Source organism: Piliocolobus tephrosceles, chromosome 1 (assembly GCF_002776525.5).
Source record: "Piliocolobus tephrosceles isolate RC106 chromosome 1, ASM277652v3, whole genome shotgun sequence".
Taxonomy (NCBI): domain Eukaryota; kingdom Metazoa; phylum Chordata; class Mammalia; order Primates; family Cercopithecidae; genus Piliocolobus; species Piliocolobus tephrosceles.
In genome coordinates this window covers 88,901,968-88,927,513 of record NC_045434.1, presented here as the reverse complement: position 1 = coordinate 88,927,513, position 25,546 = coordinate 88,901,968, and the positions used below count along the sequence as shown (strand labels likewise).

Here is a 25,546-nt window from a genome sequence, read left to right as displayed (position 1 = left end):
GGAGGCTGAGGTAGGAGAATCACTTGAACCTGGGAGGCGGAGGTTGCAGTGAGCCGAGATTGTGCCATTGCACTCCAGCCTGGGCAACAAGAGTGACATTCTGACTCAAAAATAAAATAAAATAAAATTCTTGAACTTCATATATGTAGAGAGTATGATTCCATTTATATATATCTATGTGTGTGTGTGTATATATATAGTGTGTATATATATATAGTATGATTCCATTTATATAAAGTTCAAGCCAGGCGTGGTGGCTCACACCTGTAATCCCAGCACTTTGGGAGGCTGAGACAGGTGAATCACAAGGTCAGGAGTTCAAGACCAGCCTGGCCAAGATGCTGAAACCCCATCTCTACTAACAAGACAAAAATTAGCCAGGCGTGGTGGCGTGCACCTGTAATCGCAGCTACTTGGGAGGCTGAGGCAGGAGATTCGCTTGAACCTGGGTGACAGAGGTTGCAGTGAGCTGAGATCGTGCCACTGCACTCAGCCTGGGCAACAGAGCAAGACTCCGTCTCAAAAAATAAAACAAAAATAAAAAATAAAGTTCAAGAACAGGCAAAGTAAATCAATGGTGATAGTAGCAGAATTGTGGTAACCATTGCCTGGGAAAGGGTAAGAGGAATATATATATACACACACACGCACACACACACACATTTTTTTTTTTTTTTTTAAACAAGGTCTTGTTCTCTCACCCAGACTGGAGTGCAGTGGGGCTATCACGGCTCACTGCAGCCTCAACCTTCTGGGCTCAAGTGATCCACCCACCTCAGCCTCCCAAGTAGCTGGGGCTGCAGATGTGAGGCACTGCGCCTGGCTAGTAGGAGGAATCTTTGGAGATGCACACACAGACACACAGAGCCCCAGATTAATGGTGCAGCACCTTCTGTTAATAGCACCCACCACCTTTCCTTGTTGCAGCCATCTTCTGCCTCACCCCACTCTGTCCTATACTACTCCTATCCTCATTCTTGATTGTTATTATTATTATTATTATAGTCTTCACAAACCTGTCTTTGCTTAAAATATATTGTTTCATTTTTCACATCTTTGCCATGGAGGGCAGTAATAAGTAATTGAGAACTACACACGAAGGGACGGAGAGAACCCTGGAGAAATGTTAGGATGAGCAGCAGAAGTCACCTACCTGTCCTTGACTTGCAGCAGGTAGCAGACCAAGCAGTACCCAGCACAACTTTGCACAAAATTTTGCTGGGCACTGAGGAATGCCTCAGTGGTGTAACCGCCATGCTCCTGTAGAAAGTAATCGAGCAAGGAGAGCTGTGACTGTTTCTTATTATTAATCTCGCTCTCACTCAGGCTGGAGTGCAATGGCACAGTCTCAGCTCACTGCAACCTCCACCTCTCGGGTTCCAGCGATTCTCCTGCCTCAGCCTCCAGAGTAGCTGGAATTACAGGCACCCACTGCCATGCCTGGCTAATTTTTTATGTGTGTTTTTAGTAGAGGCGGAGTTTACCATACTGGCCAGGCTGGTCTCGAACTCCTGACCTCGTGATCTGCCTACCTCGGCCACCCAAAGTACCGAGATTACAGGCGTGAGACACCATGGGAGGGCCTGGCTTTCTTTTTTTTGAGAGGGTCTCACTCTACCATCCAGGCTGGAGTGTAGTGGTGCAGTCTCGGCTTACTGCAGCCTTGAGCTCCTTGGCTCATTTGATCCTCCCACTTCAGCCTCCCGAATAGCTGGGATTACAGGCATGCACCACCATGCCCAGCTAATTTTTTTATTTTTGGTAGAGAGAGGGTCCCACTATGTTGCCCAGGTTGCTCTCGATCTCCTGGGTTCAAGTGATCCTCCCACAACAGCCTCCCAAAGTTCTGGAATTACAGGTGTGAGCCACCACATCTACCCTATTTATTTATTTATTTATTTATTTATTTATTTATTTATTTATTTATTTTGAGATGGAGTTTCACTCTTGTTGCCCAGGCTGGAGTACAGTGGTGCGATCTCGGCTAACTGCAACCTCAGCTTCCCAGGTTCAAGCGATTCTCCTGCCTCAGCCTCCCAAGTACCTGGGACTACAGTGTGCGCCATCACGCCCGGCTAATTTTGTATTTTTGGTAGAGATGGGGTTTCACTGTGTTGGTCAGGTTGGTCTGACCTCAGGTGATCCACCCACCTTGGCCTCCCAAAGTGCTGGGAATACAGGCATGAGACACCACACCCAGCCCACCTGGCCTATTTATTCAATTTATTTAACAAACAGGGTCTTGCTGTGTCACCCAGGCTGGAGTTCAGTGGTGTCATCATAGCTCACTGTAACCTTGAACTCCTGGACTCAAGCAGTTATCCCGCTCAGCCTTCTGAGTAGCTGGGACTATAGGTGTGTGTGACCACATCTGACTAATTAAAATATATATGTGTGTATATATAGTTTGTAGAGACAAGGTCTCCTTATGTTGCCCAGGCTATCTCAAACTCCTGGGCTTAAGCTATCCTCCTGCCTCAGCCTCCCAAAGCACTAGGATTACAGGCATGAGCCACTGTGCCCAGCCCATACTCTTTCATTTTCTAGGACAAAGACTACAAACTGTGGGCCTATGGGTTGAGCCTAGACTGCATACATATATTTTTTTAATTGAAAGATCATCCCTTCCCAGCACTATAGTAAATGGAACAACACTGAAATCCCACTTGGTACCAGTGTGCCTTAATATGCTAGATAAAATATTTTAAATATCTTTGCTTCAGATTTTAAAAAAATATTTCAATATTCTGAAACATTTCAAACACATAAAAGTAAACAGAAAAGTATGAGCCTCCAGGTAATCATCAGCCAGCTCCAGCACTTATCAAATCAGGGCCAATAGTATTTTATCTGTACCCTGCCCACTCACCCCTTATTCTTATGAAAAAATGGGACAAATTAAAACCGTGTGCCATCTGATACAGCACAACGAGAATAACAGCATCACTGTGCTATCCCTGCCAACGATGCCTAACCTGAATCCAACATCAGACAAATCCAGATTAAGGGGCAATTCAAAATAACTGTCTGGGGTCAGTTATTTTACAGGTTTATGCCTGTAATCCCAGCACTCTAGGAGTCCAAGGCAGGCGGATCACTTGAGGTCAGGAGTTCGAGACCAGCCTGGCCAACATGGTGAAACCCTGGCTGTACTAAAAATACAAAAACTAGCCAGGCATGGTGGCGGGCACCTGTATTCCCAGCTACTCAGAAGGCTGAGGCAGGAGAATCGCATGAACCCAGGAGTCAGAGTTTGCAGTGAGCCAAGACCACGCCACTACACTCCAGCCTGGGCAATAGAGCGGGACTCCGTCATAAAACAAAATAAAAAATAAATAAATAAATAACTGCACTGTAATGTTCTAAAGTGTCAGGGTCTGGCTGGGCACAGTGGCTCACGCCTGTAATCCCAGCACTTTAGGAGGCCAAAGCGGGCAGATCACCTGAGGTCAGCAGTTCGAGACCAGCCTGGACAACATGGTGAAACCCTGACTCTACTAAAAATACAGAAGATAGCTGGACATGGTGGCAGGTGCCTGTAATCCCAGCTACTCAGGAGGCTGAGGCAGGAGAATCACTTGAACCCAGGAGATGGAGGTTGCAGTGAGCCAAGATGGTGCCACTGCACTCCAGCCTGGGCAACAGAGCAAGACTGTCTCAAAAATAAATAAATAGGCCGGGTGCAGTGGCTCATGCCTGTAATCCTAGCACTTTGGGAGGTCGAGGCTTGCGGATCACAAGGTCAGGAGATTAAGACCATCCTGGCTAACACAGTAAAACCCCATCTCTACTAAAATTACAAAAAACTTAGCCGGGCATGGTGGTGGTCCTCCGTAGTCCCAGTTACTTGGTAGGCTGAGGCAGGAGAATGGTGTGAACCCAGGAGGCGGAGCTTGCAGTGAGCCAAGATTGCGCCACTGCACTCCAGCCTGGGCGACAGAGCGAGACTCCGTCTCAAAAAATAAATGAATAAATAAATAAAATAGGCTGGGCGCGGTGGCTCAAACCTGTAATCCCAATGCTTTGGGAGGCCGAGACGGGCGGATCACGAGGTCAGGAGAGCGAGACCATCCTGGCTAACACGGTGAAACCTCGTCTCTACTCTCTACTAAAAAAATACAAAAAACTAGCCAGGCGAGGTGGCGGGCGCCTATAGTCCCAGCTACTCCAGAGGCTGAGGCAGGAGAATGGTGTAAATCCGGGAGGCGGAGCTTGCAGTGAGCTGAGATCCGGCCACTGCACTCCAGCCTGGGCGACAGAGTGAGACTCCATCTCAAAAAAAAATAAAATAAAATAAAATAAAATAAAAATAAATAAAGTGTCAGGGTCATAAAAATCAAGGAAAGATCAGGAACTTTTCTGGGTTAAAGGAATTTAGAAAGATGTGACAACTAAATGCAACATGAGATTCTAAACTGTATTTTTTTTCTTTCTTTGCTATAAATGCCATTATTGGGCTAGTTGATAAATCTGAGGATTAGATGGTAGTAATATAACAGTGCTAATTTTCTGATTTGTGTGATTGTCTTCTAGTTATGTAATGGAATGTCTTTTTTTTCTAGGAAATGTATACTAAAGTATTCAGGGATAATGAGCAATTAAGTTGGCAACTTACCCTCAGATTCAGGGGGAAAAAAGTCTTTTGGACTATACTTGCAACTTTTATGTAAGTTTGACATCACTTCAAAAGAAAAAAAGGCAAAGCACGGTGCAATGCGCTTGTAATCTCAGCTACTTGAGAGGCTGAAGTGGGAAGGATTGCTTGAGTCCAGGAGTTGGAGGCTGCAGTGAAGCATGATTGCATCACTGCACTCCAGCCTGGGCAATAGAGCAATACCCCAACTCTCAAAAAAGAGTTAGTGGCTAATAGTACTATGAAATTGATGAGACATTAGTCCTCAGTTTCAGGAATCCCAACAAATCCCAAGCATGACATATGAAAATAAATCTATACCCAGACACATTATATTGAAAGTGTAGAACATCAGAAACAAAGATACTATAATCATCTGTCAGCTCAGGAGAAAAAAAAAGACTTACAAAGAAATAGCAATTAGAGGCCGGGCGTGGTGGCACGTGCCTATAGTCCCAGCTACTTGGGAGGCTGAGGCATGAGAATCACTTGAACCCAGGAGATGGAGGTTGCAGTGAGCCAAGATCACGCCACTGTACTCCAGCCTGGGTGACAGAGAGACTCCATCTCAAAAAAATAAAAATAAAAGTAAAAATAGCAATTAGATTGATACCTGACTTCTGTACAGTAACAGTGAAAACCCAGCAGTAGAATTATATCATCAATGTGCTGGGAGAATATATTCATAGATTCAGATTTCTATATCTAATATATTTATGTATGAAGATGAAACAAGGACATTTTACACAAAAACTGAGAAAGTTGACTACCAACATATCTTCACTAAAAGAACTATAGGATTTAGGCCAGGTGTGGTGGCTCATGCCTGTAATCCCAGCACTTTGGGGAGGCTGAGGCAGGCGGATCACTTGAGGCCAGAAGTTCGAGACCAGCCTGGCCAACATGGTGAAACCCATCTCTACTAAAAATACAAAAAAATTAGCTGGGTGTGGTGGTGCACACCTGTAGTTCCAGCTACTCAGGAGACTGAGGCAACAGAATCACTTGAACCCAGGAGGCAGAGGTTGCAGGTTGCAATGAGCCAAGATTATTCCACTGTGCTCTAGCTTGGGTGACAGAGACTCTGTCTCAAAAAAAAAAAAAAAATAGGATTTACTTCCAGAAAAATAAAAATTATCCTGGAATGGTTTGTGAAGCAATAATTGGTGAGAAAAAGATTAGCAGATTTGTGGGTAAAGCTAAATCAACATTGCTCATATGAGATACTAGTGATAATATCTGGCCAGGCGTGTTGGCTCACACCCGTAATCCCAACAGTTTGGGAGGCCGAGTTGGGCGGATTACTTGAGGTCAGGAGTTCGAGACCCACCTGGCCAACATAGTGAAACCCCAGCTCTCCTAAAAAATACAAAAATTAGCCACGCGGGGTGGGCTAGAATAACATTCTCAAAGAAAGCTAGAGGCTTCGTCGGGTGCAGTGGCTCACACCTGTAATCCCAGTGCTTTGGGAGGCCGAGGCAGGCGGATCTGCTGAGGAGTTCGAGATCAGCCTGGCTACCATGGTGAAATCCTGTCTCTACTAAAAATACAAAATTAGCAGGGTGCGGTGGCAGGCGCCTGTAATCCCAGCTACTCAGGAGGCTGAGGCAGGAGAATCACTTGAACCCGGGAGGCAGAGGCTGCAGTGAGCCAAGATCGTGCCACTGCATTCCAGCCTGGGTGATAGAGTGAGACTCTGTCTCAAAAAAAGAAAAAGAAAAAAGAAAAATAACTAGAGGGGTTAAAAGTAAAAGAATAGAAAAACATATACGCCAGGGAAACACTAACCACAAAACAGAGTTGGTGTAGCTGTGTTAATATTAGATTAAATAAAATTTAAGACTAAAAGTATTAACTAGTCATGAAGAGTTACTACATTGTTATGTTTACATTCACTAGGAAGATACAGTAATTAAACCTGTATGTTAATAATTCAGCTTCAAACTTTTTTTTTTTGAGACAGAGTCTCACTCTGTCACCAGGCTGGAGTGCAGTGGCACCATCTTGGCTCACTGCAACCTCCACCTCTTCAGTTCAAGTGATTCTCCTGCCTCAGCCTCCCGGGTAGCCAGGACTACAGGCACATGCCACCACACCCAGCTGATTTTTGTATTTTTAGTAGAGATGGGGTTTCACCATGTTGGCCAGGATGGTCTTGATCTGGACCTCATGATCCACCGGCCTCGGCCTCCCTAAGTGCTGGGATTATAATCATGAGCCACTGCACCTGGCCCCCTCAAACTTTTTTTTTTTAGATAGGGTGCACTGGCATCATCATGGCTCACTGCAGCCTCAAATTCCTTGGCTTAAGCAGTCCCTCCCACCTTGGCCTCCTGAGTAACTAGGACTAGTGGTGCATGCCACAATGCCCAGCTAATTATTATATCATTATTGTTATTTTTTGTCTCTGTAGAGGCAGGGAGACAAGGAGAGCACCAGAAGGTAAAAATTAAAATTAAAATTAAAGAAGGTCAAGCAGCTGGCATATGCTCCCTTTAATTCTTTCAATCATTTTCTCCTCTCCCCTTCCTATTTATTTCCTGTCTAGAACACAGGCCTGATGGTTAAAGGATCTTGTGATCTTGTGATTTTTCAGGCAAATTGAGAAAGCCAAAGCATTTTTTTTCTGAGGCAGGTTCTCACTGTGTCACCCAGGCTGGAATGTAGCAGCACGTTCGAGGCTCACTGCAGCCTCAACCTCCCAGGCTCAAGGGATCCTCCCAGATCCTCCCACCTCAGCCTTCCAAGTAGCTAGGACTAGCATGAGCCACTGTGCCCGGCCAAACACAGGCCTTTAAGGATGGCAGAGCAGGGAGAAAAACAGAGGTCTTCAAGGATGCAAAGCAGCCTGGGAACCTGATGAATTCCTGGGAACACTAGATGAGCCCTGGACTGCCTGCATCCAGATTTCATTACCTTGAGAGAAAATTTTTTTTTTTTTTTTTTTGAGACGGAATCTCGCTCTGTGGCCCAGGCTGGAGTGCAGTGGCCGGATCTCAGCTCACTGCAAGCTCCGCCTCCCGGGTTTACGCCATTCTCCTGCCTCAGCCTCCCGAGTAGCTGGGACTACAGGCGCCCGCCACCTCGCCCGGCTAGTTTTTTGTAGTTTTTAGTAGAGACGGGGTTTCACCGTGTTAGCCAGGATGGTCTTGATCTCCTGACCTCGTGATCCGCCCGTCTCGGCCTCCCAAAGTGCTGGGATTACAGGCTTGAGCCACCACGCCCAGCCTGAGAGAAAAATTAACTTCCATCTTGTTTAAGTCTCTGTTACTTCTAGTCTCTGTTACAAACATAAATGCAATTCCAAGTCGATTCATAATTAGTACTGCAAGTAAGTAGTCAAGTAAGAGTATCTAAGACCAGCCCGGCCAACATGGCAAAATCCTGTCTCTACTAAAAAATACAAAAATTAGCCGGGCGTGGTGGCAGGCACCTGTAATCTGGCTACTCAGGAGGCTGAGGCAGGGAGAATTGCTTGAACCTGGGAGGCAGAGGTTGCAGTGAGCCGAGATCGAACTACTGCACTCCAGCCTGGGCAACAGAGGAGACTCTGTCTCAAAATAAATAATTAATTAAAAATAAATAAATTAGCTGGTTCATGGAATGAATGAATAATTAAATAAGCCGGGCATGGTGGTGCCTGCCTATAGGTCTCAGCTACTTGGGAGGCTGAGGTGGGAGGATTGCTTAAACCTGGGAGGTCAAGGTTGCGGTAAGCTGTGATCATGCCATTGCACTCCAGCCCTGGGGACAGAGTGAGACCCTATCTCAAAAAATAAAATAAAATAGGGGTCGGGCATATGGCTCATGACTGTAATCTATAATCCCAGCACTTTGGGAGGCCGAGGTGGGCGGATTGTTTTGAGCTCAGGAGTTCGAGACCAGCTGGGGCAACACGGCAAAACCCCGTCTCTACTAAAAATACAAAAATTAGCTGGGCATGGTGTCACATGCTACTCAGGTGGCTGAGGCAGGAGGATCGTTTGAAAACCAGGAGGCGGAGGCTGCAGTAAGCCGAGATTGCGCTACTGCCTTCCAGCCTGGGCAACAAAGTGAGACCCCGTCTCAAAAACAAAACCAAAAACAAACAAAAATAAATAAAATCTGGCATTGGCTTAGGAAAAGTGGGTTAGGCAGTTATCAGGAATGATATACCCAGTACAGGCTGGAAAGCTGGTAACCCTTAGTACCTGCGAAGCACTTAGTCAGATATTCCCTATTTTGCCTTAGAAAGCAGTTAAGGCTGGATGTAGTGGCACACGCCTGTAATCCCAGAACTCTGGGAGGTCGAGGCAGGCGGATTGCTTGAACCCAGGAGTTTGAGACCAGCCTGGGCAACATAGCAAACCCCATCTCTACAAAAAATACAAAAATTAGCTGGGTGTGGTGGCACCTGTCTGTGGTTCCAGCTATTCAGGAGGCTGAAGTGGGAGGATCACTTGAGCCCACAAGGGAGAAGTTGCAGTGAGCCAGGATCACACCACTGCACTCCAGCCTGGGTGACAGAATGAGACCCTGTCTCAAAAGAAAAGGAAGGCTGGGCGCAGTGGCTCACGCCTGTAATTCCAGCACTTTGGGAGGCTGAGGCAGGTGGATCACCTGAGGTCAGGAGTTTGAGACCAGCCTGACATGCTAAAACCCCGTCTCTACTAAAAATACACTTCTGTGTGCACTTCTGTCCTTAAGACTCAGCTCAAACTCCAACACAACCAGAAAAACCTTTCAACATCTTGTTATACACACATAACCACCTTTAATTTTCACAACCACCTTATGAGTTAGAGGAATTAGATCATTGAACTTAAGGAAGAGTTTCTAGTTATATGTCGTGAATTGAGCTTATCTCTGCTCACCCTAGAAATCACATCAAAATAAGAGTAAAGAAGTGAAAAAGGCCAGGCATGGTGGCACATGCCCATAGTCCCAGCTACTAGGGAGGCTAAGGTGGGAGGATCACCTGAGCCTGGGAGGCCAGGGCTGCAGTGAGCCATGATGGCACAACTGCTCTGCAGCCTGGGCAACAAAGTGAGACCCTGTCTCAAAAAATATCCGGGCGTAGTGTCTCACGCCTGTCATCCCAGCACTTTGGGAGGCCAAGGATCATGAGGTCAGGAGATTAAGACCATCCTGGCTAACATGGTGAAACCCTGTCTTTACTAAAAATACAAAAAATTAGCCGGGCGTGGTGGTGGGCACCTGTAGTCCCAGCTACTCGGAGAATGAGGCAGGAAAATGGCGTGAACCCGGGAGGCAGAGCTTGCAGTGATCTGAGATCGAACCACTGCGCTCCAGCCTGGGCGACAGAGCGAGACTCCGTCTCAAAAAATAAATAAATAAAAATAAGTAAACAAAAACTAAGACATGAAAAATCACAAGGACAGAGAGAAGACTACAGCAAATGAGAGATTTAGTTTGATAAATGGAAAGCCAGATGTGCAAGATAACTGACTTAAGTTTGGGGATTTTTCCATTCTGCTCATAATGTAGGGAGTGAAGAGCCAACAAAGAATAAAATAATCAGTCTTAGAACCGAAAGGCTCAAACACAGAAAAGTCCTTGGTCCTCTGAAAGCGGGGGAAGGAGGACTGGAAAATTCCTTTTTGGAGATGACTGACTCAGGAGAAGCCGACAGGAACTCAAAGGCTGCTCTCTCCGTCCTTACTTCCAGGGAAGCCCACATATGACAGCCTCTGCGCACCCCATCCATGGAGTTACCAGGCAGTTCTCTCTTAAATGGGGACAGACAGCCAAGAATCATCTGAGAGCTGAAGGCAGTCTCCAACATAAAAGAGGCCAAAAGAGGAGGAGCCCAGAGAGTAACAGATAATGAAGGGACCAGAAGAAAATACCCTAAAACTGCAATTACTATCCGTAGAAATTAAGATTGGCCAGGCGTGGTGGCTCACGCCTGCGGAGGCCGAGGCAGGTAGATCATGAAGTCAGGAGTTCAAGACCAACTTGGTCAAGATGGTGAAACCTGTCTATACTAAAAATACAAAAATTAGCCAGGTATGGTGGCATATGCCTGTAGTCCCAGCTACTCGGGAGGCTGAGGCAGGAGAATCACTTGAACCCAGGAGGTAGAGGTTGCAGTAAGCTGAGATCATGCCACTGCACTCCAGCCTGGGCGACAGAATGAGACTCTGTATCAAAAAAATATATGTATATGAGAAGATACTGCACCCATGATATAAAAACAGGATGCTTTTTTTGTTTTTTGGGACAATCTTGCTCTGTTGCCCAGGCTAGAGTACAGTAATGTGATCACTGCTCATTGCAGCCTGGACCCCTCAGCTCAAGTGATACTCCCACCTCAGCCTCATGAGTAGCTAGAACTATAGGTGCACTGCACCACAACCAGCTAATTTGTTTTTTGTTTTTAATTAAGAAAATGTAGGGGAATGGGGTCTTGCCATGTTCCCCAGGCTGTTCTTGAACTCCTGGGCTCAAGTGATCCTCCCGCCTCAGCCTCCCAAAGTGTGGGATTACAAGCAAGCATGAGCTACCACACCCAGCCCTAGTTTCTTTCTTTTTTTTTTTTTGAGACGGAGTCTTGCTCTGTCGCCCAGGCTGGAGTGCAGTGGCTGGATCTCAGCTCACTGCAAGCTCCGCCTCCCGGGTTCACGCCATTCTCCTGCCTCAGCCTCCCAAGTAGCTGGGATTACAGGTGCCCGCCACCACGCCCGGCTAGTTTTTTGTATTTTTTAGTAGAGACGGGGTTTCACCATGTTACCAGGATGGTCTCGATCTCCTGACCTCGTGATCCGCCCGTCTCGGCCTCCCAAAGTGCTGGGATTACAGGCTTGAGCTACCGCGCCCGGCCACCCAGCCCTAGTTTCTTAATAATACCCCCTGAAAACTAGAATACAGGCCATGGGAAAGGTGGCGCCCGCCTGTAATCCCAGCACTTTGGGAGGCCAAGGTGAGCGGTTCACTTAGGGTTAGGAGTTCCAGACCAGCCTGGGCAATGTGGTGAAACCCCATTGCTACAAAAAATACAAAATCCAGATGGGCGTTGTGGCATGCACCGGTAGTCCCAGATAGTTGAGATAGTGAGGCAAGAGGATTGCTCGAGCCTCGTAGGTAGCGGCGGCAAGTCAGCCTGAGCCGTGTTCCTGCCACTGCATTGCAGCCTGAATGACAAAGTGAGATCCTGTCTCAACACCAACAAGATTCCTCTGGATGCTGAAACAATTGAGAAAAATAAAAACAAAAAGAAAACTGAAAACAATGAGGCAATGCCTTCAAAATCTAAAGAAACATTATTTTAAATGTAGAATTCTATACTCTGCCAAGATGTTTTCAGGCATACACAAAATAAACTTGTTGTGCTCCTTTCTCAGGAAGCTACTGGATGACAAATTCTGCTAAAACAGAGGATGAAACAAAGGAAAACCAAAACATGGCATCCAGGAAATAAGTGATTCCCAGGATGAAGGTGTAGGGAAGGGCCAGAACTGCAACTTTGCAGCAGGTTTAGGACAACCAATCCACATTGGAGCAAGCTCAGGAGGCTATCACATGAGGTTAACAGGTTACCTACTGTATTTGACCAATTTGAGAGGAGGTTTCTGTTTCTGACAGTAAAAGAATAAAAACAAAAACAATGCTGGGTGTGGTGGTTCACGCCTGTAATTCCAGCACTTTGGGAGGCTGAGGTGGGCAGACTGAGCTCACGAGTTTGAGACCAGTGTAGGTAACCTGGCGAAACCCCGTCTCTACAAAAAAATATATAAAAATTAGTTAGGCATTGTAATCCCAGCACTTCAGGAGGCCGAGGCAGGCAGATCACAAGGTCAGGAGTTCAAGACCAGCCTGGCCAAGATGGTGAAACCCCGTCTCTACTAAAAATACAAAAATTAGACGGGCGTGGTGGCACATGCCTGTAATCCCAGCTACTTGGGAGGCTGAGGCAGCAGAATCGCTTGAACCCGGGAGGCGGAGGTTGCAGTGAGCAGAGATCGTGCCATTGCACTCCAGCCTGGGCAACAAGAGCGAAACTCTGCCTCAAAAACAACAAAAAATAAATTATAATACTCTATCTATAGTAAGTAGTATAGATAATGGCTAAAATGGAAAAATTAAGAAATAGCCATATAAGTTCATTCTTTGGGAATAAGGAAGTAAGTACAGGAAGAGCTAGCTAAAGAAGTTAAATTACTTCTGGGAGTAGGCCTCAAGACTGCAGAGGGTTGGGGCAGGACCCTACCAATTTTTATTACAAATCTTTTAAAACTGTATAGGCCAGGCACGGTGGCTCATATCTATAATTCCAGCACTTTGCGAGGCCAATGTGGGAGGATCACTTGAGCCCAGGAGTTCAAGACCAACCTGGGAAACAGACCCCATCTCTATAAAAAAATTAAAAATTAGCCTGACATGGTGGTACACACCTATAGTCCCAGCTACTTGGGAGGCTGAGGCATGAGAATCGCTTGAGCCTGGGAGGCAGAGGTTGCAGTGAGCCAAGACAGTGTCACTGCACTCCAGCCTGGGCAAGTGTGAGACTGCATCTCAAAAAAAAAAAAAAAGTTAGCTGGGTGTGGTAGTGTGTGCCTTAGTCCCAGCTACGCAGGAGACTGAGGCAGGAGGATCCTTTAGGCTAGGAGGTTAAGGCTACAGTGAACTATGATCACACCACTGCACCCCAGCCTGGGTTACAGAGCACAGACTTTAAAATTTTTTAAATATATACTTTTTTTTTGAGACAAGAGTCTCCATCACCCAGGCTGGAATGCAGTGGCACGATCTCGGCTCACTGCAACCTCCGCCTCCCAGGTTCAAGCAATTCTCCTGCCTCAGCCTCCTGAGTAGCTGGGATTACAGGCGTGTGCCACCATGCCCGGCTAATTTTTTTTTTTTTGTATTTTTAGTAGAGACAGAGTTTCACCATATTGGTCAGACTAGTCTTGAACTCCTGACATTGTGATCTGCCCACCTTGGCCTCCCAAAGTGCAGGGATTACAGGCGTGAGCCACCACACCCTGCCACAAAAAACATACTTAAAAAAAAAATTATAAAGGGAATAGATGTTCCTTGTGAAATATTTAAACAGTATGATATAAAGTCTCAAGGTAAGGTTACTTGTAGTGTGGATTTGATGCGTGTACACTGAGAGGAAAACGCCAGCAGGGTGTTTAGGACAGCAGATGTTCGGGAGACAGCATAACTGATGCAGGGAGGTGCTGGCGGGAGGGAGGGAGCCAGAGCTTCCTGCCTCAAGGCCTTGACTCTGTAAAGATGTCAGGCTTCTGTTGAGAGTAATGGGGGAGTAGAGGAAAGTATAGTAGTTGCTACAAGGAACTGACTTGCAGGGCTGACCAGGGTCACTGAAGGCAGCGAGCAATGGGAAACTACTGTTTGGTGGTGACTCAACTGGTGAGACAAGTCTGAGACAAGTCTAGATTTTGATCCTGGTTCTACCTCTTCATTAGCTAAATATCCTTGGCGAAATAACCTAAACTTGCTGAACCTTAGAAGTACACATGAGAAAACTGAAAAGGTTGAGTACCATTCCACACTTGGGGTTCAGCTGTGTCAGAGTGCAGAGTAAAAGTTACTGTCAAGAAGGTGGTTTAAACAAGGTCTTCGTTCATTAGAAATGGAAACATGGCTCCTGGGCCTGTAATCCCGGCACATTAGGAGGCCCAGACAGGTGGAGAGAGAGACATGGAGAACTCAACAAGGAAGGCTCTCCTTTAGGCCAGGTGCTCCTCCCCTCTCTCAGACTCAAAACCATCACTATTTGAAGCAAGAAAGGAAAAAAAGTTGCCAAGCTTTATTTAGGCTGTAATGGTTACAGATAACACACATCTAACCCTATATTCCGTGCTTCCCATGCAGTCCCCTGAGCAGGCTCAGCTACCCTTTCCCTCCAGTCTCACTTCTTGTCTTCCTCTTTCTTGTCCTTCTTGCCGTCCTTGGTGGCCTGGGAGGCCAGGGAGCCCATAGCATTTCGAATGGCTTCATTGTTGGGATCCACACCTGGGAGGTTCTCTAGGACACTCTGAAGGAACTCGGGGTCCTGCATCACGTCGTAATCATCCTCCTCCTGCAAACAGGCAGTGTGAGCTCAGGGGAGGGTGTGGAGCAGCAGGGAGTAAGCAGGTGTGAAGGACAGGAGCGTGCCGCTGCCGGAGCTCCCCTGCCTTCTGACTGTGTGGGGATTCGGGCACCTCTGGCCGAGGTAAGGAAAGGACAAATCAGCAAAATCCTTTATATGGCATGAATGCAAACAGTTATTACTGACCAAATAGAGGAGGCGCCTGCTGAGAACTCTGTTAATTGAGCTCTGAGGAGAAAAACAGATTCCATCACACTGAGGTTTCCTGCTCTCAAGACACCCAGTTCTCCTTTTTCTTCTTCCCAGACCCTCTTTTCTCCCTCCTGGGTAGACATCCTAGAGAACTGCCCAGGCTGCTCCCACCAGCAAGGAAGGAAAATTACAGAACATGAGGACATTTCTCCAACTTTGCCCACTAGCATTGCTACCTTAGCAAGGTTTACATGTAAGAAAGGCATATCCATGTGTTTCCCTCTGCTCCTCAAAGGACTTAGCTATGGTAGAAATGCTCCCAGCCTCAGAGGGATGAGGATCTAAATTCAAAGACTTTAAACCTGATGGGGGGCAGGTTTGGGTCTCACCTTGGCTGGCTCAGATGTGTCCATGGCTGAGCTGGCATCAATGTCTGCTGATTCCGCCTGGCCAAACTCTGAGGAAGAGAGGTCACTCTGTTCAGTTACACTTCTTCATCCCAGCCCTCTGCCTAGGCACCCCCCAGGCTCTGGCTCACCTGCTCCCTGCAGGGACATCTGCATGGCATAAGCAATCTGCTCTTCCTCAGTCATACTGCTTAGGTCAGGAAGCCCAGTGCGGCCAAACTCTTGCTGGCTGATGGTCATCTTCAGCAGGGCATCATCTGAGTCTGCGAAAAGGAAAAGAGGAGCAGGGTAGAATTGATGCCATATCCACACAGGCCAGCCTCCAAAGTCATTCCCTTAGCCTGGCCCTCCCACATATTCCTACTCTGTCAGACCTCTACACTCTCCCTGCAGTGCCTACACCCAGCTTTCAATGTTTAGCATCCTACAGTCCCAGGACTTCAGATTCCACCTCTTTCACCTTCAGTCCCAGTCGTAGTAATCCCAGCCTCAGCAGCCGAAGCTGCAGCTGCCCGCCGGGCCTCCTCCTCCTGCCGCTGCCGCTGCTCTTCCATAGATACACGAAGGGCCTGGTGAAGAGCAGGGCACAATCAGGGCTCCCTGCCCTCACTCCTACAGGGAGCTGGGAAAGTCAGTTGGGGTGTAGGAAAGGAACATAAAGGGGCAGCTTCTGGTTTATCACACAGAGAAGCTGGAGGGATAAGCAGTGGTATGGGATTAAAAAGGACTTGGGAGAAGCCTTGGTTTTCATTAGGAGGAGTGAACAAGAAAGCGTCTGACATTGGTGCTCCTAGAGATCAGACAGAAGTACAGGGAAGAGGGGGCAAAAGGAGGTCTTGGAATATGAGTTACTGGGAGTGTCTAGGACTGTTCAGCCTAGTAGAATCTCTGTGATGTGTGTGCCAGCAAAGAAACAAAAAAGGGCCTTTGGGCTCTACCTGGGGTCAACATTTGCTCACCAAGGCCAGCTCAGGATCAGCACTGGGATCTACTCCAAATTCAAAGTCACTGGCACCAAGACCCAGCATGGCACCACCTTCGCCAGCCAAAATCGGAGAACTGATGAGAGCATCAGCCAAGCTGGGCCCAGGAGGCACTGTCACCAGATGAGAACCGGTTCCATCTTTGCCATTCAACGTGTTTACAAAGGCTGTCAGCTTTTCTGTGTTCACCTCCTGGTGAGGAAAGAACAAAGGACGCCCTCCTTCAGGCCTTGCTCCCTGTTCTTTGCCATTTCCATACTACTCTACTCCAGTGCCCGCATTCCTCAGGGTTAAGGACCATTCTGTTTATAACCAAATTAAGTCAATGCCCTCCAATCAGTCCCTACTCACCTCTTCCCCAAAATTGATAATGTCAACATTTACTTTCTCCTTCTTGAGGCGTTTAGCCAGTTTCACCAGCTGGGAAGAAGGGGAGAAAAATCAAGAGATCTGTTCCATACTCGAGGGGGGAAAGGACCTGATACATAAAAGCATACAGAACTCTATTGACCTCCCCAAGGTCCTACAACAGAAAAACTGAATTCTCCACATTCACCTTTCCCCAAAGTGATGAGCCTGATGCCTCTGCCAGGTTCTCCTGAGGGATGAAAGACCTCAGTCCCAAACACTGGCTGCCCACATTCCCCAGCTGCCACTTGGACTCACATCCTTCTCATTGTCCTCCACGGGGCTTCCCACAAAGGCAATGATGCGCATCTTGTGATTCTTGCCCTGTCGGTGCTTCAGAGCCAGCTTGTAAAGGGAGAGGAAGTTCTCAGAGTCAATTAGAGAAATCACTCAGCTCTTTCCTCTGTCACTTGGTTCCGTTTTTCTTAGTTTCTTTCTACCTCAAGTATACCATCTACCATCACGCTCACACAAGATTTAACACCCCCAATTCCTCCCTTTTTGCTATGACTCTGTGCATAAAGAAGGGAGGTTAATTCTCTCTTTTTTTTTTTTTTTTGAGATAGAGTCTCGCTCTGTCACCCAGGGTGGAGTGCAATGGCACGATCTCGGCTCACTGCAACCTCCACCTCCTGGGTGCCAGCGATTATCCTGCCTCAGCCTCCCGAGTACTGGCTAATTTTTATATTTTTAGTAAAGATGGAGTTTTACCACATTGGGCAGACTGGTCTCAAACTCCTGACCTCAGGTGACCCTCCCAAAGTGCTGGGATTACAGGTGTGAGCCACCGTGCCCAGCCTTTTTTTTTTTTTAAAAAAAAAAAAAAAAAAAGAAACACGGTCTCGCTATGTGCCCAGGTCTTAAACTGCTGGCCTTCAGCAATCCTCCTCCCTTGGCCTCCCAAACTGCTGGGATTACAAGCGTGAGCTACCACACCCAGCCTTAATTCTCAGTTCTAGGGATTTTTCCCTTCACAACCCTCAACTACCCTTGACTCATCCCCCATATCCTTTCTATGCCAAGTTAACTTTCTCTTGCTCTGGTCCTAGCTCAGGAATCCAGGGGAGAAATGAGTATGATGGAGGCAGGACCTCAGAGCAGGGAGAAACAGTCCAGGGAACCCAGTAGGACTCACATGGGCCACGCGGATGCCAGTGCAGAAGGTGATCTTGCCCTTGGGTTGGACAGTGTGCAGCTTGGACAGGATACGGCCAGTGTCTGGGGTGAGTGTGGTCAGCACTTCACAGTCACTGGGATGTAGGAAAAGCATTTCAGTGAGTTCAGGTCAGCATAAGTACCTCTAAACTGTGTCTGAGTTTTCTTTAGAGACCTGGATAATAACCACTATTTCTATTCTAACTGTAATCTCTATTCTTCTATTTTTTGAGACAAAGTCTTGCTCTGTCACCTAGGCTGGAGTGCAGTGGCACAATCTTGGCTCACTGCAATCTCCGCCTCCTGGGTTCAAGCGATTCTCCTGCCTCAGTCTCCTGAATAGCTCGGATTACAGATGTGCACCACCATGCCCGGCTAATTTTTGTATTTTTAGTAGAGACAGGGTTTTGCCATGTTGGCCAGGCTGGTCTCGAACTCCTGACCTCAAGTGATCCGTCCGCCTTGGCCTCCCAGAATGCAGGGATTACAGGTGTGAGCCACTGTGCTTGGCCTCTATTCTTCTTAATCAAACATCTAGTATTTAATGGAAACCAAGCACAGAAATAATTAAGTGGTTGGCTTTGTAAGAAACCTGCCCTCTACTTCCAAATGTTTTCCCCTAACTCCTTTTAAAGGCTCACAGGGCCCTGAGAATCCACCAAAATAACGATGCTACTTTGTATCTCTCCTGTCTTCTCTACCTCCAGACCCATTTTCCCAGCTAACAGTATGTACACTGGAGTGGGACGCTACTCATTTAAGAATTATCAATTCTTAAAACAAAACACTTTTAGGGTAAAAGGATGTGTGATATATGCCTAGGGGCTCTGATCCAAAAATTTCTTTTTTCTCTCTCTTTTTTTTTTTTGAGATGCAGTCTCATTCTGTCGCCCACGCTGGTGTGCAGTGGTATGATCTTGGCTCACTGCAACCTCCGCCTCCCGGGTTCAAGCGATTCTCCTGCCTCAGGCTCCTGAGTAGCTGGGATTACAGGTACCCACCACCACGCCTGGCTAATTTTTGTATTTTTAGTAGAGACAGGGTTTTGCCCTGTTACCCAGGCTGGTCTCAAACTCCTGGGATTACAGGGGTGAGCCACTGCGCCCAGCCCAAAATCACTTTTCACTGACTTTAAAATATATTATGAAATTTCACCCCTTACCCTAGCCCTGCCCAACAAACAATAAAAAGAAACAGAAATTTCACCCCAAGAGATTTAGCTTCTGTACTGTATTAAATTAAATTAAACCAAGCAGGTTAATACAAAAAACAAGTTGCTATTAACATTTACACTAAAAAGTGAAGAAGGCCATCTAGGAAGGTGATGGGCAAAAGCAGCCTCAAGGAATCTACAGAAGAGTAGCATGTAACCACCACCCACCTACTGAGTCCCCTCCTCCTCTGTCCCTCATACTTAGCCAGTGTGATAAGGCCCACGTTGTTCTCAGGGTTGCTGCGGGTCTTTGAATGACAAACTATGTTGACAGCGTCCTGCTGGGCCTGCAGCCGGGTAGGTAAGAAGTCTCCATTCCGCATATACTCACTGTTGTCCACACTGTCAGATTAGGGTTGAAGGACAAGAGAGAAGAAATGTAGAAATTCTCCAAAACCTTCTCTCCAGTTCCAGGGGCCCCCTATAGCAGCAGCTCTCAGTCTTCATAGAATCACCTGTAGCTTTTTTTTCCTTTTTTAAATATACAGATGATCAAGCCTTAGCCCACATTTATTGACTCAGAATAACCAATGAGGAATTTTTTTTTTTTTCTGAGGCAGAGTCTTGCTCTGTCACTCAGGCAGAGTAGAGTGGTGCACTCATGGCTCACTGCAGCGTCCACCTCCTGGGCTCAAGTGATCCTCTCACCTCAGCCTCCCAAGTAGCTGGGATTATAGGTGCGAGCCACCATGCCCAGCTACCTTTTAAATTGTTTTGTAGAGACAGGGGTCTAAATATGTTGCCCAAGCTGGTCTTGAACTTCTGAGCTCAAGTGATCCTCCTGCCTCTACCTCCCCAAGTGCTGGGATAACAGGTATGAGCCACCTGTTTCAGATAATCACCTGTTTCACCTGTGCCCAGCCGAAAAAATTTTTAAATCTTTACAAAGTGATTCTGATGAGCTCCAAAGGTGGTGATCTACTGATGAACCACAGCACCTTCTTATAAGCTGCACTTAAGTGCTACTAAGCTTTGTCATGGATAAATAATTTAACCCTCCCATTAAATGGCAGTAATCCAAATATAGGAAATGAAGAAGGTAACTTAAAAATATCTATAGTTGGGCGTGGTGGCTCACGTCTGTAATCCCAGCACTTTGGGAGGCCGAGGCGGGCAGATCACCTGAGGTCAGGAGTTCAAGACCAGCCTGACCAACATGTAGAAACCCTGTCTCTACTAAAAATTAAAAATTAGCTGGGCATGGTGGCACATGCCTGTAATCCCACCTACTCGGGAAGCTGAGACAGGAGAATCGCCTGAACCCAGAAGGTGGAGGTTGCGGTGATCACGCCATTGCACTGTAGCCTGGGCAACAAAAGCAAAACTTCGTCTCAAAAAAAAAAAGAAAAAAAAATCTATAAAATAGGCTGGGCATGGTGGCTTATGCCTGCAATCCCAGCACTTTGGGAGGTGGAGGCGGGTATATCACTTGAAGTCAGGAGTTAGAGTCCAGTGTTGGCTAACATCGTGAAACCCCGTCTCTACTAAAAATACAATAATTAGTGAGGCGTGGTGGTACACACTTGTAGTCCCAGCTACTCAGGAGGCTGAGGCAGGAGAATTGCTTGAACCCGGGAGGCAGAGGTTGCAGTGAGCTGAGATCACGCCACTGCACTCCAGCCGACAAAGTGAGACTCCGTCAAAAAAAAAAAAAAAATCTATAAAATAGGGCCAGGCGTGGTGGCTCACACCTGTAATCCCAGCACTTTGGGGGGCCCAGGCAGGGAAATCACTTGAGCTCAGGAGTTTGAGACCAGACTGGCAAACATGGTGAAACTCTGTCTCTACTAAAAAATATAAAAATTAGCCAGGGGTGGTGGCGGGCGCCTGTAATCCCAGCTACTCAGGTAACTGAGGCAGAAGAATCACTTGAACCCAAGAGGTGGAGGTTGCACTGAGCCGAGATCGTGCCACTACCTTAAAAAAAAAAGTCTATAAAATAACACACACTTGGCAGCACTGAGTGCAGAAAAGTACAATCCAATCATCTCATTAAATGCTTAACAGCTTCAACAGCTGAAGTGAATGGTAAAAATGAGGTTTTGTGGATCTGAAGTCTCACCTTAGATCCCTGCAACTTTTCATGATCTAAAAGGATCCAGATAATGTGAAATATAATCTCAAGTTTCTCAAAGACCAAAAGAAGGCAGATAGGTGATGCAGTTATATAAGCTCCTATAAGGATCAATTCTTGATGACCTCTGAGGTCCCTAAGAGCTCTAATAGTTAAGGTTCTACCTGTGCTAACAGACGGAAGCAGTGCCCTAGATGAGATACCTCATTTCTTTCTTTTTTTTTCTTTCTTTCTTTTTTGAGACAGAGTTTCACTCTTGTTGCCCAGGCTGGAGTGCAATGGCACAATCTCAGCTGACCGCAACCTCCACCTCCAAGGTTCAAGCAATTCTCCTCCCTCAGCCTCCCAAGTAGCTGGGATAACAGGCATGCACCACCACGCCCTGCTAATTTTGTATTTTTAGTAGAGGCAGGGTTTCTCTATGTTGGTCAGGCTGGTCTCGAACTCCCGACCTCAGATGATCCACCCATGTCAACCTACCAAAGTACTGGAATTACAGGTGTGAGCCACTGCACCTGGCCTTCATTTCTTCTTTTTAAAATTTTATCTATTTTTTAGGCTGGGCATGGTGGCTCACGTCTGTAATCCCAGCACTTTGGGAGGCCGAGAAGGGAGAATCGCTTGAGTCCAGGAGTTGGAGAACAGCCTGGACAACACAGGGAGACCCGGTCTCTACAAAAAAAAAAATTTCATTTATTTTTCATTTCACAGAGATGCTCACTTTGTTGCCCAGGCTAGTCACAAACTCCTAGACTCATGCAGTCCGCCTGCCTTGGCCTCCCAAAGTGCTGGGATTACAGGTGTGAGCCACAGCACCTGGCCAAGACATCTCATTTCTATTGGCAAGAAAAATTGGAGCTTGGGGCAATTTTTTTTCTTTAGTATGCTTTGTCTGGCAGTAAATCAAAAATGGTAAAGAGAGGTAATTAAGAAGGTACTGAAAAACAAGTATTAATAGAAAAGGGAATACAGGTTGAGTACACCTAATCAGAAACTACTGAGATCCAAAATGCCCCAAATCAGAAAGTTTTTGCGTGCTGACATGATGTTCAAAGGAAATTATCACTGGAGCACTTCAGACCTCCAGATTAGGAATATTCCCCTGGTTAAGTATAATGTAAATATTCCAAAATCTGACAAAAATCCAAAATCCGAAATACATCTGGTCCTAGCCATTTCAGATAGGGAATACTCAACCTGTCTAGGATAGTGTTGAGGCACAGTTTCAAGCGCAGGCACAGGTTCAAACACAGTCATAGCTCACTGTAGCCTCAACCTTCCAGGCTCAATAGATCTTCCCACTTCAGCCTCCCGAGTAGCTGGGACCACAGGCATGCATCACCACACCGGCTAATTTTTGTATTTTCAGTAGAGACGGGGTTTCACCATGTTGGCCAGGTTGGTTTTGAGCTCCTGACCTCAGATGATCCGCCTGCCTCAGCCTGTCAAAGTGCTGGGATTACAGGTGTGAGCCACCGCACCTGGCCATTTCACATATCTTTTGAGACAGGATCTTGCTCTGTCACCCAGGCTGGAGAGCAGTGGTGAAATCACAGCTCACTGTAACCTCAAACTCCTGGGCTTAACCCCTCCTCCTGCCTCAGCCTCCTAAGTAGCTGGGATTACCGCCAAAACCTTTATTTTAAAAGAGAATACAGGCTGAGTGTGATGGCTCATGCCTATAATCCCAGCACTCAGGGAGGCCAAGGAGGGAGGCTCTCCTGAGCCGCCCAAGAATTCAAGACCAGCCTGATCAATATGGCAAAACCCTCTCTCTACAAAAAATACAGAAATTAGCTGGGCATGGTGGTGTGTGCCTATAGCCCCAGCTATTCAGGAGGCTGAGGCAGGAGGATCAATTGAGCCCAGGAGGTTGAGGTTGCAGTGAGCCAAGATCACATCACTGCACTCCACCCTAGGTGACAGAATGAGACCCTGTCTCCCAAAAAAAAAAAAAAAAAAGCACACTCAAAAAGGGTAATACAATGGCACATGTGTAGGGCAGTCACATCAACAGCAGGTTTCCCATGATGCCCCACAGGGGGCCAAGAACTGTGAGCATACTGCCGGGAGTGGTGACTCGCGCCTGTAACCCCAGCACTTTGGAAGGCTGAGAAGGGTGGATCACCAGGTCAGGAGTTCAAGACCAGTCTGACCAACATGGAGAAACCCTGTCTCTACTAAAAATACACAATTAGCGGGGCATGGTGGCACATGCCTGTAATCCCAGCTACTAGGGAGGGTGAGGCAGGAGAATCGCTTGAACCTGGGAGGTGGAGGCTGCGGTGAGCCAAGATCGCGCCATTGCACTGCAGCCTGGGCAACAAGAGGGAACCCCGGCCTCAAAATTTTATATCTGTAAAAAAAAAAAGAACTATGTGCATACTGCCACAAAAATAATAAAATATCTCGGCTGGACGCGGTGGCTCACGCCTGTAATCTCAGCACTCTGAGGCTGAGGCGGACGGATCACCTGAGGTCAGGTGTTCGAGATCAGCCTGACCAATATGATGAAACCCCATCTCTACTAAAAACACAGAAAAAAAATTACCCGGGCATTGTGGCAAGCGCCTGTAATCCCAGCTACTCGGGAGGCTGGGACAGGAGAATCGCTTGAACCCGGGAGGCGGAGGTTGCAGTGAGCCAAGATGGCACCACTGCACTCCAGCCTGGGCAACAAGAGCGAGACTCCATCTCAGAAAAACAAACAAAACAAAACAAACATACAAAAAAAACAAACCTAGGAATACAACTAACCAGGGAGATAAAAGATCTCTACAATGAGAATTACAAAATACTGCTCAAATAAAGAAGATACAAACAAGTGGAAAAACATCCCACGCTCATGAATAGGAAGAATCAGTATCATTAAAATGGCCATACTGCCAGGCATGGTGGCTCACACCTATAATTCAAGCACTTTGGGAGGCTGAGGTGGGCAGATCACTTCAGGCCAGGAGCTCAAGACCAGCCTGGCCAACATGGCCAAACCCCATCTTTGCTAAAAATACAAAAAATAAGCCAGGTATGGTGGCAGGTGCTTGGAATCCTAACTACTTGGAAGGCTAAGGCACAATAATCACTTGAACCTGGGAGGCGGAGGTTGCAGTGAGCTGAGATCACACCACTGCACTCCAGCCTGGGCGACAAAACAAGACTCTGTCTTATAAATAAATAAATAAGCCATACTGCCCAAAGCAATTTACCAATTCAATGCTACTCCTATCAAACTACCAAGGACATTCTTCAAAGAACTAGAAAAAACTATTTGAAAATTCATGTGGAACCAACAAAGAGCGGGAAAAGTCAAGGCAATCCTAAGCTAAAAGAACAAAGCTGGAGGCAACTTTACCCAACTTCAAACTACTACTACAGGACTACAATAACCAAAACCACATGGTATTGGTACAAAAACAGGCACAGAAACCAAAGGGACAGAATAGAGAGTCTAGAAAAAAGGCTGCACACCTATGACCATCTGCTCTTGGACAAAGCTGACAAAAGCAGTGAGGAGAAAGAGTCCCTATTCAATAACTGGTGCTGGGATAACTGGCAAGCCATATGCAGAAGACTGAAGATGGACCTCTTTCTTACACAATACACAAAAATTAACTGAAGATGAATTAAAGACTTACTGTAAAACTCAAAACTATAAAAATCCTGGAAGATGGGCCGGGCACAGTAGCTCATGCCTGTAATCCCAGCACTTTGGGAGGCTGAGGCGGGTGGATCACCTGAGGTCGGGAGTTTGAGACCAGCCTGACCAACATGGAGAAACCCTGTCTCTACTAAAAACACAAAATTAGCTGGGTGTGGTGGCACATGCCTGTAATCCCAGCTACTCGGGAGGCTAAGGCAGGAGAATCGCTTGAACCTGGGAGGTGGAGGTTGCAGTGAGCGAAGGTTGCAGTGAGCCGAGATTATGCCATTGCACTCCAGCCTGGGCAGTAAGAGCAAAAAAAAAAAAGTGGGCAAAGGAGCCAGGCGTGGTGGCTCAACACCTGTATTCCCTGAACTTTGGGAGGCTGAGGCGGGTGGATCATCTGAGCTCAAGAGTTTGAGACCAGCCTGGCCAACATGATGAAATCCCGTCTCTACTAAAAATACAAAAAACTGGCCGGGCGCGGTGGCTGAAGCCTGTAATCCCAGCACTTTGGGAGGCCGAGACGGGTGGATCACGAGGTCAGGAGATCGAGACCATCCTGGCTAACACAGTGAAACCCCGTCTCTACTAAAAAATACAAAAAAAACTAGCCGGGCGAGGTGGCGGGCGCCTGTAATCCCAGCTACTCGGGAGGCTGAGGCAGGAGAATGGCGTAAACGCGGGAGGCGGAGCTTGCAGTGAGCTGAGGTCCGGCCACTGCACTCTAGCCTGGGCGAGAGAGCGAGATTCCGTCTCAAAAAAAAAAAAAAAAAAA

The 25,546-nt window shown here is 46.9% G+C and overlaps 1 protein-coding gene across 2 annotated transcripts in view; it reads right to left on the bottom strand.

Annotated features, from left to right (window-relative positions):
* Positions 1–14,377: 14,377 nt before the first annotated feature.
* PSMD4 (proteasome 26S subunit, non-ATPase 4) overlaps positions 14,378–25,546 on the bottom strand; it is a 13,173-nt gene continuing 2,004 nt past the window's right edge. The window contains exons 2-10 of one of the 2 annotated variants that reach the window (XM_023213686.2): positions 19,256–19,396; positions 17,822–17,936; positions 16,945–17,031; positions 16,630–16,698; positions 16,255–16,470; positions 15,747–15,864; positions 15,427–15,558; positions 15,278–15,345; positions 14,378–14,684 (exon numbers count right to left, since the gene is read on the bottom strand). In XM_023213686.2, the coding sequence (XP_023069454.1) occupies positions 14,514–14,684; positions 15,278–15,345; positions 15,427–15,558; positions 15,747–15,864; positions 16,255–16,470; positions 16,630–16,698; positions 16,945–17,031; positions 17,822–17,936; positions 19,256–19,396 (1,117 nt within the window). In that variant the 3' untranslated portion in view covers positions 14,378–14,513. The remainder of the gene's footprint in view (positions 14,685–15,277; positions 15,346–15,426; positions 15,559–15,746; positions 15,865–16,254; positions 16,471–16,629; positions 16,699–16,944; positions 17,032–17,821; positions 17,937–19,255; positions 19,397–25,546) is intronic. The other variant, XM_023213687.2, reaches the window with a different exon arrangement.